Here is a 13,716-nt window from a genome sequence, read left to right as displayed (position 1 = left end):
TAAATTAGTTCAAAATAAGGAAAAACAAAAAATACACTATTCTCTTTCCTCTATTATTTCAGTGCTCTGCAAATAAATCTACTAAGCAATTATGCAAAAGATCTTGGCTCCTTTTTCTCAGCCTGCTTAAAAACAGTAACCTAACATGTTTTTAATAATTCAAGATTATTGAATCTCCTAGAGAAGGATGCCTAACCTGAATTTAAAATTCCAAATAATATGCTTTTTTAAAAGTAATAAGTATTGTCAGCCTAAATCCTACCCTACTCTGTTCCCTGCTTGACTATGTATAGAGATCCATTTTATGCAACTATGATATTTATGTTCCCAAGTAACAAAAAAATTATAATTGATAGTATTACGAACCTCCTCCTTTCATTATTCTAAATAGTTCCAGATATCACGGTAATTGTGTATGCAAGATATTCTCTTTGAAACAAGTGATAATAAGAGACATAGAGTTCAAAAACCACTGGATTAAAACCATGCTCCCAGATATCCTTGTTCTTAGGAAATACACCCTAAAGTATTAAGAGTAGAGGGACATGATGCAGGAAACCTATTCACAAATGGCTTAGGATGAAGAAATATATATATGCATATATATGTAAGTATATGTATGTATATATGTAAATGGACAAAGAGAATGATAAAGCAAATGTGGTAAAATGTTAAAAATTGTATAACTTGGATAAAGGGTTAACAGGGGTCCTCTACTATTTTTGGAACTTTCCTGTAAATTAGAAATCATTTCAAAATACAAATAAAAAAACACTATCTTCAAGATTGTAACTAGTAAATTTACATTTAAATGACTTACTAATTTAAATAAACCTATTAAGAGTACATTTTGTCCCACAATTTTACCACAGTGTATTCATCAATAATACATATATAAGTACAACTAAAGACATGTATGGCAATTGTCAAGACAATACTCTTTTCAAAGCTCTCTTCAATACTCTTTTCAAAAATAACCCACCTATAAACAACCTACATGTCCATTCACGAGAAATGGATAAATTGTGATATACTAAATGGAATACTATACAACAATAAAAATGAAGTAAAGTGCACATAAAAACAGGAACAAATCACACAAACTAGTGAAAGAAGCCAGACTAAAAATATATATATACTGTATTGTTCCATTTATATAAAGTTCAAAATCAGCCAAAATTAATCTATAATATTTGAGGTGGGTAGTAACTGAGTAGGAAAATGACAGAGGGTGCAGGCGTGCTGGTAGCATTCCATTTATTGATTGGGGTGGTGGAGAAATAGTCTTCGTTCACTCTGTGATAATCCATTGAGCTGTGTGCTTAGGACCAACTGCTGTACTTGTCTAAGAAATTTTTTTTTTTTAAGTATACTTTTGGCCTATTGATTCTATCCTGTCAAAGTAAAAAACTATAGATAAGTGTATACAAAAGCACTCTCTGATTTTTGGAATTACAGCCAAGAAAACAGGCCGGGTGCGGTGGCTCACGCCTGTAATCCTAGCACTCTGGGAGGCCAAGGCAGGCAGATTGCTCGAGGTCAGGAGTTTGAAACCAGCCTGAGCAAGAGCGAGACCCCGTCTCTACTATAAATAGAAAGAAATTAATTGGCCAACTAATATATACAGAAAAAATCAGCCGGGCATGGTGGCGCGCATGCCTGTAGTCCCAGCTACTCCGGAGGCTGAGCCAGTAGGATTGCTTGAGCCCAGGAGTTTGAGGTTGCTGTGAGTTAGGCTGACGCCACAGCATTCACTCTAGCCTGGGCAACAGAGTGAGACTCTGTCTCAATAAATAAATAAATAAATAAATAAATAAATGTACAGAAAACAGAATGATTTTTTTAATGATCCTACAAATTTAAAAGTTCTCCATGTTTAAATATAGCACTACAATATGGTGAAATTTTTCAACCCAAAATTAATGTACATTTGTCCTCTGACTTTAATATCCTTCTATTAGAACAAGATATAGAGAGCTATGGGAAGCTATTGGCAAGAATAATACATACCACTAAGTAGGAACTCCTGAAAGCAAATGAATAACCTTATATTCAACAATATAAATAATTTTTTGAAAAAGAAGTCACTACTTTTGTACTCTACATCCTATTCACGGCTAACCTGTAGCCTTTTTAATGGCTACTCCTAATTTTCACTTTCAGGCATAGCTGTGTTTCAGGAAGGAAACTGGGGTTTTCTATATGTTTACTTTAACATAACAATAAGAAACTACAAATAGATTTGAATGAAAGTGTTGTACTCTTTTGTAGGCAATAGTAATAGAGACCCAGTATACTGATATTTTTATATATGTAGACTCTTGTTGGTTCTCTAAACGTATTTCATATTCTATATATATTATATTACTTTTGTGGCTAACTTCCTTTAAAACTTCTCCCATTAGGTTGTCCCTAAAAGCCCTTTAAAATAGATTCTTCATCTATTTTCTTCACTAGAAATCAAATTCAATGTTTGCATATGACTTCGTGCTGATGCAGAGGAAAGTTCAGATTCAAAATTATATTAATTCAATATTATTTATCTTTCTTGAAGTGAAAAAAATGGGCACACATGGACAAAAGATACTCAGAGATAATTTGAAGATTGGTCTAATTTAACTAGTCAAGTGAGGATTACCTACTTATATGCTAACTTTTGGAATTTCTTAAGTCTAAAAGAAAATAGGCCAAAAGAATATTGGAGAAGGTCGTAGTGGCACAGAGGCTGGGTGATAACACATATTCCCTGACTATAAGAATTGCCAATTACCAGACAATCCAAATGCCCATCACCAAGAGAATGGATAAACTGTAGTGTATTAAATGGAATACTATACAGCAATAAAAATGAATGTGACAAGCTAGACACAAAAATAGGAATGTATCTCCGAAATTCTAAGCTAACAACAACCCCTTTAGAAGGCTTCTCAATTTAGTCCACGACTTTCCAGAGGCTGGCTGCTCATACTCCCCTAAGAATTTGAATGATTCATTTAATATCATATATAATTTCAAATTTCAAAAGAGTCAATTCTCAAAAAAATCACTGCACCTAATAAGCTATATTTTCCATACTGGGGACAAAAATAATATAGAATGTCTACAAGATTCAAGAGACCCTTCATGCTATCTGAGTGTTGCTATCAACATGATCCTGTACCCACTATGTGACCTACATTGAAATTTTAAAAGTCTGTCACTGAAAAAATCAAAGAAATGCCTAGGAAATATACTATATACTTAAAAATAAAGATATATTGTACCTATCACTTTAGTGCAATTGTTTCAATCAGTGGCTTTTGGGTTCTATAAAATATATCTAGAGAAGCTAAGAAGGAAAAAAAAAAAAAAAGGCATGATCAGGGAAGGTTTGTTTAGTATGTGTTAGCATCAGTTCTTGTTCCAAACAACACAAAGCTTACACTCTGGGGTCCAAGGCGAGAAACACACAAATAAAAAAATAAAAAAATAAAAAAAAAACATAATTCTAAACAATAATCATGTCATCAAAAAGCTTTGAAACTACTGGTTTAAAAGTTTTCTTACTAAAATTAATCGGAATTGAAACCAATATATTAGAAACAGAGTAGAACAAGCACAACACAAGGATGCATAAATGTCACTTCAGAATTAATCAGCCACTTTTTAGTAACATATCAGTATATCACTGCAGAAAATTTTGCGTTGCAAACAACACTGATCTCACCTGATTTCATTTTCATACTGTGGGGAGAGTCTACCTGAATTCTGGTAAAAGCTTTTCAGGAAAGAGGGGGCAGTGAAGGAAGGGGCAGAGAAGGAAGTGTGAAGACTTGGAAGACTGGAGGAAGAATTACTCTCCTTGTGCATGCGTCGAGCTGAAGGAAGAATGCTGAGTACAGAAAACACAGCAAATTTGTCTTAATTTATATTTTGGCAAAATCTTCATTCACTATGAAAAAGCATTTAAACAGGTTCTTGCTATTAATTTAATCTTTCCTTTCAAGGCTCAGGGCTGGATCATACATGGAAAAAAAAAAAAAGAAGAAGAAGCATGCAGTTCTGTCTTTAGATGACTATGACCTAATTTCACTCTTTCACAAATTGAATTCCTCATCTATGCAGTATTTCTAACCATCTGTGTTTGTCGCTTAAAAACTCTTAACAGCTTTAGGACAAAAAGTGTTTGTTTTTACATGCAAAAGACACTTCAAGGGAAAAAAGTAGGAAAGCACAAATAATTACAGGAAATAAGTTTCCAGAAGGAAAAACTGATTATCAGCAGTTCAAAGACTATTTTCAAGATATAAACCCTTCTAAATATTTAAGAACAACATGTTTGGTTGTTGGAAGTCGTCATAATACCTTTGGTTTAACAAACATTAATGTCCATGTTCTTTCCTGAAGACTGTGGAATTGTGCCACTATGGTTTAATTCCAAGTCCAAAATCTAGAAATTCTTTTTGTAGGAAGTTTTCATAATGACACAAATAGCATCTTTTTATACTGACAGAAATTGTTTGAATTTCTACATTATAAAATGTGGAAAATGTAGGAAAGAAGTGAGATATCACTTATAGTCTAAAATAACTGATGGTTTACATTCTTAAAAGCAATTTTTCCTGAAAAAAAAAAGAGTTTTATTTCCTTGGGTAAATATAAATGAAGTGGTCATTAAGAAAACCTTGGTATATACATGAATACTTAATCTCATTCACATGCAAAAATAAAATCTGAGGATAATTAGTTCTGTCGATTAACTTTGTTTTATGTCATAAATTTCTTATTTTTAATTTCAAATCATTCATAAAACAGCAATGAGAATAAAACTTTATCCTTAAAAGGAATGATGGTAAATTTTGATAACACTTGATATAAAAATCAGCCTTCTTGTTTTACTTCAAGTTCTGCTTTTTTTTCCCATTCCAACCACCACCCTTATCCAACTGTTTTCTGTATCAAACTCAAAGGTAAAGAAAATAAACAAAATTAATTATAAGATATAAATTCTGATCTGTGCTACATAGTAAAGAGTAAATCATTCTATAATTCCAGGTTTACTCCCTTTAACATTTCTCACCAAATGTCAAGTAACTTTGTTAAATTATTTTTAAATACCATGTAAGATCATTTCTAATGAACAGTGCCTGTCAATTATGGTACATATTATCTTCTTTATAGATATTCCTTGATTCTATATAAAATTTGTAACAATTTTCATATTTAGCTTTAGTTTATTATGTAATGAAATATAGCCAAATTATCTCATGTATGAAGGTAATTTAGGTGATTTTTTAAAAACCCTGGTATTTTATTCTAGGCTAACAGGAAGTTCCACTGCTATGTTATTTTCAAATTTGCTGACTTTGTTTCTCTAGATCTGTCATCAAGACTGAGTAATGTGTTGTCAGCATGTTTTCAGACAAAACAAGTGCACAATATCTTGTTTTCTCCATTTTTCGGAAAGAAAAAAAAATTTCCACCCAAAATGCATTCACTCTTCTCTTTGGGTGTGCCTTAACCTTGCCTTGTTTCCCTTAGTAAATAAATTAATTTAATTTTATGGTGTTTCTAAAACCTAAAAGTTGGCTACAGCATGAAGTCACAACCCTCCTGACTCCAGAGTGATCAAACAGGGTGACACGAGAATGTGATGTGACATTCTGGAGACAGGCGGGGACTCACCTGCACTGCTCGATGGAGCTCTGCCTCAGCAGCGGGGAGCGCACCCCGTGAGCCCTCCCGTCCTGTAAATGCAGCTTTCTCTTTGTGCTCGAAGGTGGGTGGCTGAACGTGTGTGCCCGTCTTCGGAACTGCGGGGAGTCGGAATCCTCTTCAGGGAATGTTTGCCAAGCCGAAGATAGTGGGGAGGCTGGCGGTGTCCCTGGTGGAGAGTCCCCCGGTGAGTAGTCCTGAAACGCAAGCAGAAGGGAGGTCTTTCTTTCCTACCTGGGTCATGGCAGACCTGCCGAAACGCAGAGCTCAAAAGTGACAGTGAGCCTCATCTTCCTCCTGAGTCATGACAAAACTGTTTGGTTTTTTTTTTTTTTCCCCCTTTTACTCAATCTATGCTGAAGGCTAATCGGTATCACCACAACCCAGTTCTTTTGATAAGCAGCTGTAAGACAACATCCGTAAAGATAGGCCAGAAAGTGAAAGGGGTGATAAGAAAAGGTATTCTTTACCCTAACGCTTTGTGGTAAAACGCTACAGCTACTGTACTTTTCTCATTGTTGTCAGAAAGATGAAGAGAGATCATGACCAAAAGAGGGTGGAGTCTGTGTTTACATGTCCCCCGATTTCCGTGACATATCAGTTGCATGCTTCCTGTACTGTCAAAACAATATCACAATGCCTGAGTGTCCAAGTCTCACGGCAAAGCCTTTGGGAAAATAAAATAAAGCCTGTTAAGTATCTTCCTTCACTGTGGATATTTCTATCCAATTACATGCTCCCTGAGGTAAATTTCTTTTATAACACATGAAAAACAGGAAATGAATGAAAAGTGAGCTATGCTGGAATGCATCTCATATTGCTATTGCACGGGTAGACATCATAAATCTTCCAATTTAGACAGGTATGTTGTTTATGCTTCCAGAACAGGCAGCTCGGTAGAAATGTTTAGCTTGATGAGCAAGGGTTAGGGACAACAGACTCACAGCTGGACTAAGTCCTCAATTCTATCAACAAAAAGTTTAATAAAAATATTTTAACATTTTTCCATCCAAAAAAAATAAATTGTATATGCCTCAGGTTACATGTTGCACAATACAGGAAACAGGAAACCAAAAATACTGAGAGTTGTCTATGAGATAAAGAAGATCCTAATGTTGCAGTTAACATGATAAAAAATGAGGAGAAAAAGTAACATGGGAAGAGAAAAAAAAAAGATCACTGTACTAGTAATTAGTAATTATATTGGTCATTTTTATATAACTTTGGATCAACAGTTGCGCAAACACTGTCTCCAAAGCGTACTAGCTCCAAATAGTAAAAAGCTATTGCTAGGTTTGGTGCGGTGGCTCATGCCTGTAATTCTAGCACTTTGGGAGGCCACGGCCAGAGGACTGCTTGAGGCCAGGAGTTGGAAACCAGTCTGCTCAATATAGTGAGACTCTTGTCTATACAAAAATTAGCCAGGTGTGGTGGTGCACACCTGTAGTTCCAGCTACTCAGGAGGCTGAGGCAAAAGGATCACTTGGGTCCAGGAGTTTGAGGTTATGGTGAGCTGTGATGATGCCCCTGCACTCTAACCCTGGTAACAGAGGGAGATCCTGTCTCAAAAAAACAAACAAACAAATAAAAAAATAAACAAATAAATAAGAAGAATGGCTGAGCACGGTTAGCCTGTGAGTGATGAGTTCTGTCCCAACATAAGAGAGTTGAGCTGAATTAAGAGCTACATACTAATATCCAGAATCTTCTTATCTAAAATAATAAAGCCTCAATATTTATTTTTTAAAAAGCCATAAAGAGCTCCTAATAAAATAATTAAGCATGCATATTGCCATATGCAGTGTTGGTTTTTGCTAAGTCGCACTTAGTAGTAAACAAGGGAGAGCTGTGATGAGATACCTTTTCTGAAGCAAGACTGTTGGATCGTTCAAAGCTGTCCACACTTCCAAGCCGACCTCTCATTCTGTTAGCTCCCTGAATGGAAAGAATAAAATTAAATCCTTCCTACGATTTAAATTTTTACTTCAAAACTATAAAAAGCAGTTTCAGGTTACCTCTTCATGTTAGCATTAAATTGATCCTTTTGTGGTTCATTCAAATTTGTTGGCTATATTAATAGCCATTACAGCACAATAAACAGAACTATTCTCAGTCCGTTTCCATCATTTCTAAATAGTCCATTCGGTAACTCAGACCAAGCTTTTTGAAGTGATTTTGGTTAACAAGTTACACAATATTGATCTATAAAATCATTAACTCTGTGTCTCACACACATAAATGCAAATGTGGAAGATACAGCAAAACAAACCAAAAAGTTATAATGAAAATAGTTTAATACATAGAACCTCTATAAAATCTAGACTACAAACATCATAATTCACATTATAAGATAATAAATACAAGCTAAAAACAAAATAGAAAATGGCATTCTAAAATTCATGGGTTTTTCTTTATTCTTTATTCCATAATGCAAAACCATTTCAATAAATTCATTTCCCTTTAGGAGACTAAGTATCAGTCTGCTTCAATATTGGTGAATTGGTTATTGATTTTCTTTTTACCAAATTTTTTGGTGTGGGCTTTATAGATGATTGCACGAAAAGGGACCTGAGAGATCATCTTGTCTGTTTCCTTAACTTTAAGTAGTAGGAAACAAGCCAACTATTTAAGGAAAGAGGACACCAAGGCAGGTTGGGAATCACATTATCTACAAGGTCTTAAGAGATAAAAGAGAGCTCTATACAACTGTAAAACACGTGGAAAAGTTCTAAAAAAAATGAGTAGAAATACAAGTCAGATCAATGTGACAGTGACACTACAGAATAAAAAAAAATGCACAATATCTGCACAGTACTTTACAGTTTTGTCTCCAGACATTCTTGGGTTTAATTGGGGGGGGGGATTAAATTTCATTTTAATTTTTAATCAAATAACTGCATTAAATTTCAAAAGTCAAATTCTGCCACCAAGCTTATAATGAAAAGTGGCAGTCATCAGCCCCCCTCACACTGAATCCCACTTCCCAAAAGCAAATCTTATAACTGTTTACATGGATCTCTCTGGTATTGAGTTTATAGTATTATTCTTTCCTATTTTTCCATTTCAGTTACTACCTATTGACTTCCTAACTCTGGAACCCACCTCCACCACCCCTCAGCACCCCCCCACTAACACACACACTTCTCTCTTCCCCTCCTCTCTCAACATAGTTACATTGCAAGTTTCAGTGAAATCAGTATTTTGTGCTTAGACTATTATAACATTGCAAATGTTTGCAGCTGGGCTACATACTTTACTATGATTACGTCTGTTTACATCTCCTATCTTTTACATTTTGTTTTTCACAGAGTTAATGACTGCTTCGGCAATTGCGACTTTATTACAAAATTCTCTAACAGATCAGGCTGTGGTCAAACACCACATAATCCATCAATTACAATTTTTTCTTTTTCTTTGAGCTACCCATTATGGAGATCTCTGTGTTCCTGGCCCAATCTGGGCTCACTGCAATTTAGCCTTGCTCTACAGATCTTCCTAGTACTTTCCTTCACTATCAACCTAGAAATTTTCTTTGAACCTCTCCTCTGTCGGAATTTCTGTTCCCTTGATCCCATGGCTTCCTCTTTTTCAGTTTACTTCCTCATTTTGGTAGAGGACATTCTCCAGGTGCTGTCTGAGACAGGGACAGTGGAAAGTAAATTTTTTTTTAATTTACATATCTGTAAATGTCATTATTTTATGTTTCTATTTTAGTAACAGTTTGGCTGACTACTGTATATAAATTCTGGTTAGAAATTTTCCTTCAGAATATGTTAGCATTGCTGAAATGTCCTTTGGTTCATGTGATTCTAGAGCCTGTGTGTAAGACCTGTTATTTCTCTTTGGAACAGAATCTAAGCTTGCCCTTGGGCATTCTGAAATTTCACAATGTGCCTTAGCATGTCCTTTTCTCACTAATTCTATTGTGCATTTTCTGAGTTTACTAAATCTGGAAACTCATTATTATTAGCTCTGAGAAATTTTTGAAATTATTTCTTTGAAAATATCCTGCACACATCTGCTGTTTCTGGAGCTCCTACTGTTTGGCTCCAGACTGATCCTTTAACTTTTTACCTTGGGCTTCTATTTTCCATTTCTTTGTCATTTTACTCTATTTTCTGGAAGATTTTTTCAACTCTAGCTTCCTAGCCTTCTATTGCAGTTTTCTTTTTATGTCAACTATCAGAAAGTCTTAAGAGTTCTTTCTTGGTCTCAAATGAATAATACTTATGATATCCTATCTTGTTTCACAGAAGCAGTACTTATTCATATCTGTATATATTAATTATAGTTTTTATTTTTAATGGCTCACTATATAATAACTATAATGAAAATAAAATTAGTAGCTGCATCAGATATTACTGAATGCTTAGCATTTGCCATACACTGTTATTTTACTGCTTTATCTCATTTAATCCTCACAATTCTGTATAGCTGTTTAACTCAACTTCACAGATAAGGAGACTGAGTTCTGATACATTATGTTGCCCAAATTTGCACTGCTCCGTAAAGGAAAGAGCAGCAATTTGAACCTGAGAAGCACAACTAAAAGTGAAGCATATTCCTAGGTACTTTAATTTCTTTGTTGCTATTGTGAAAGGAATTGAACCTTTGATTTGGTTCTCCATTTGATTGTTGTTGGCGTATACGAATGCCTCTGATTTCTGTGTATTGATTTTGTATCCTGAGACTTTACTAAATTCATTTATCAATTCCAGGAGTTTCTTGGTTGAATCTTTGGGGTTTTCTAGATACAATATCATATCATCAGCAAACAGTGAAAGTTTGATCTCTTCTGCCCCTATTTGGATAACTTTGATTCCATTTTCCTGTCTGATTGCTGTAGCCAGGACTTCCAGCACTATGTTGAATAGAAGTGGAGATAGTGGGCAGCCTTTTCTGGTTCCAGTTCTAAGTGGGAATGCTTTCAGTTTTTCCCCATTCAGTATGATGTTGGCTATGGGTCTGTCATATATGGCTTGTATCATTTTTAGGTATGTCCCTTCTATGCCTATTTTCTTAAGTGTTCATATCATGAAAGGGTATTGAATTTTGTCAAAAGGTGGGATTGCAAACTAGTTCAACCTCTGTGGAAAGCAATATGGAGATACTTAAAGCAATACAAGTGGATCTACCATTTGATCCAGCAATCCCATTGCTAGGCATCTACCCAAAAGATCCAATGACACTCTACAAAAAAGACATCTGCACTCGAATGTTTATAGCAGCACAATTCATAATTGCAAGGCTGTGGAAACAGCCCAAGTGCCCATCAATCCAAGAATGGATTAATAAAATGTGGTATATGTATACCACAGAGTACTATTCAGCTCTAAGAAACAATGGTGATATAGCACATCTTATATTTTCCTGGTTAAAGCTGGAACCCATACTATTAAGTAAAGAATCCCAAGAATGGAAAAACAAGCACCACATATACTTACCAGCAAACTGGTATTAACTGAGCAGCACCTAAGTGGACACATAGGAACTATAGTAATAGGGTATTGGGCAGGTGGGAGGGGGGCGGGTGTATACATACATAATGAGTGAGATGTGCACCATCTGGGGGATGGTCACACTGGAAACTCAGACTTGTTGGGGGAGGGGGAGAAAGGGCATTTTTTGAAACCTTAAAATTTGTACCCCCATAATATGCTGAAATTTAAAAAAAAAAAGTGAAGTCCTTGAGCTCTTCTTACTCACTACTACTTCCCTAAGAGCTCTGTGAAAAACAGAATTGCAAATAAAGATAAGTAGTATACACAGGTTAAGTAGAATTTGCAACTATCCTAGAACCTCATCAAGATCCTTTCTGTTCTTCAGTTCTATGCTATACCTGACATACTTCCAATAATAAACTATACTTTTGGCTAATAAATTTCTGGGTCAGTATGTGTGACTAAGAGGATCCTACAATAAAGACCAGGTTACTTATTGTAATTTTTAGCTGCGACTTACATACCAACCTGCCTGGTTATCTCAAATAAGTTACTTGGTCATCGTTGTAACAGGGAAATTAGTCAGCTGAGGCTCAAACCATTTCCATCACCAGAAAAGCAACTTAAATCACACAGTTGACTCATAGTGATATTTGATCTACATGTGCTATTTTGTGCACAAAGAAAAACAAACTTTAAAATTTTACTCTACCACTTTACACATCTCAACAAGTCAAGACAATGGATATTACTTCTGAAGAAAGCATAAAACCAAGACTATTTTCCAAATGACTTGTACTTTGTATTAGCAAATATTCCTCTTGTGAAAAACTTCGACTTAAGAAAAAGAAACAGACAACAACCACAATACATGATTCTGATTTCCACCTTTGAACAGACAGCTTTTTTCAGTTTGTGTGCGTTACAATCTGGTCATTCATGTGGCAGTCCCCTTTTCCTTCAGCCACTGTTTAAGAGTTAATGAGCTGAGCTTCTGAGCATGTTAAAAATGGATCCTATTTCATAAACAACTATAGTTAGCTGAATTAGATATTTTGACATTTAAAAATAGCAGCGATTATGAGCTAAACTCCACAACTGGAGTGTATATTTTTTGCTATACAACTCAGAGAAGGAATAAAAACCCGACTAAGTTTTAGAAGTCACAAAAGCCCTTTTGCCGCATAACCTTTACTACAACATGGGAGGCTGCCAACCCGCCCAACAAGTGCATCTGCTGCACATGGTGCAAGCAGGACCTTGTTAGGTCACAAAATTTATGGCATTTGGCATCACTTTGGGACACAAAAGCTACAGTATCCACCTTGACAAAAATAGATTGGCTGTGCCCTTGCTGAAAGAGCCATGACAACAATTCAAGGCACGCGGAAATGATTCTTCAAAGTCGGCCATGCACGTACTATGCCAGGATGCCAAGGTACCAAATGGAGATAAAGTAACATTTGAAATACCCTTTCGTCATTTTGTAAATGACAGAGGTTTTCAGCTTATCGCTGAATCTACCACCTCATATTCATAAGGTGGGATTTTCCAGACATACTGACATTTAATCCTTACAATAATGTGAGGTAAGTGGGTATTAATTATGTCCATTTCACAAATGGGGAAACTATGGTTTAGAAAAGGTAAATAATTCATCCAGAATTATAAAATATAAAAAACCTGCGAGGGCCAAGTCTTGCATTCAGGTCTCCTGACAGCTACTTAAATGGTCTTTCTAGTAAAACTCTCACTGAACTCTGTGTTTGATTCGGGTTGCCAATGCTGTTTATGGCTCCAGTGCTTTAAGAATTGCACTTATCTAAAGTAGTAGCCTCACACTTCAGCTTGCAGCGGCATCTCCTGGAGGGCTTGTTAAAACCGAAAGACTGGACCTGGCCCCCCACTCCGCCACCCCCTGCCCCGCCACCCCCATCCCCCCACCCTGAGTTTCTGATTAAGGAGGTCTGGGATGAGGGCCATGATTTTAGTAAATTATCAATTTTGAAGGAAAAAAAGCATGAAAATTGTGTGAAAATTTGCATTAACACACTTCTGGCAAATCTTCTATATGTTATTTTTGGAAATTGTTTTGCCCTGATAAATAATGGCATTCACAGCTGACCATGCTTGCTTCAGGGTTTTACTAAAATTAGAAGAATCTCAGTCATTAAGAGAAATACCTATAAAAGTATTTTGAGTCATAGCAAAGATATAAAACTGAGAACAGCAGACAGCAGAAGTTACCATGTCTTTAGGCTCTACTATACAAACATGGGGTAATTCAAAATATATCCAAGTGCTTCACCAAATGTATTCTCATAATGCCATTAATGTTAAACAGACCTAAATAATGTTTTTAATAACAATATGCATTTGCAAATAGAGTTAAATGTTTACTTCAAAGTCCCTTTCAAAGTCTAAGAATCTATATCAGCCATTTGCCTCTTTAGAGGAACTTGGAAATCACTGGTGAATACATTCAGACTGAGGGTGGAATATTCTCTCTGTATTAACAAAAAGTTCAAGAGACTTTGAAAAAAGTTCACAAGAGCACATTTGAAACTTTGTTCAAAGGAGT

At 35.5% G+C, this 13,716-nt stretch overlaps 1 protein-coding gene across 4 annotated transcripts in view; it reads right to left on the bottom strand.

Moving 5' to 3' along the window:
* Positions 1-13,716, bottom strand: part of TBC1D4 (TBC1 domain family member 4) — a 173,457-nt gene that overhangs the window by 31,287 nt on the left and 128,454 nt on the right. For 3 of the 4 annotated variants that reach the window (XM_076009372.1, XM_076009373.1, XM_076009375.1), the window contains exons 9-11: positions 7,555-7,629; positions 5,665-5,891; positions 3,707-3,871 (exon numbers count right to left, since the gene is read on the bottom strand). In XM_076009372.1, coding sequence (XP_075865487.1) covers positions 3,707-3,871; positions 5,665-5,891; positions 7,555-7,629 — 467 coding nt within the window. The remainder of the gene's footprint in view (positions 1-3,706; positions 3,872-5,664; positions 5,892-7,554; positions 7,630-13,716) is intronic. The other variant, XM_076009374.1, reaches the window with a different exon arrangement.

The sequence above is a fragment of the Microcebus murinus genome, chromosome 13 (assembly GCF_040939455.1).
Source record: "Microcebus murinus isolate Inina chromosome 13, M.murinus_Inina_mat1.0, whole genome shotgun sequence".
In the NCBI taxonomy this organism is placed as follows: Eukaryota; Metazoa; Chordata; class Mammalia; order Primates; family Cheirogaleidae; genus Microcebus; species Microcebus murinus.
This window is presented reverse-complemented; position numbering and strand designations above follow the sequence as displayed.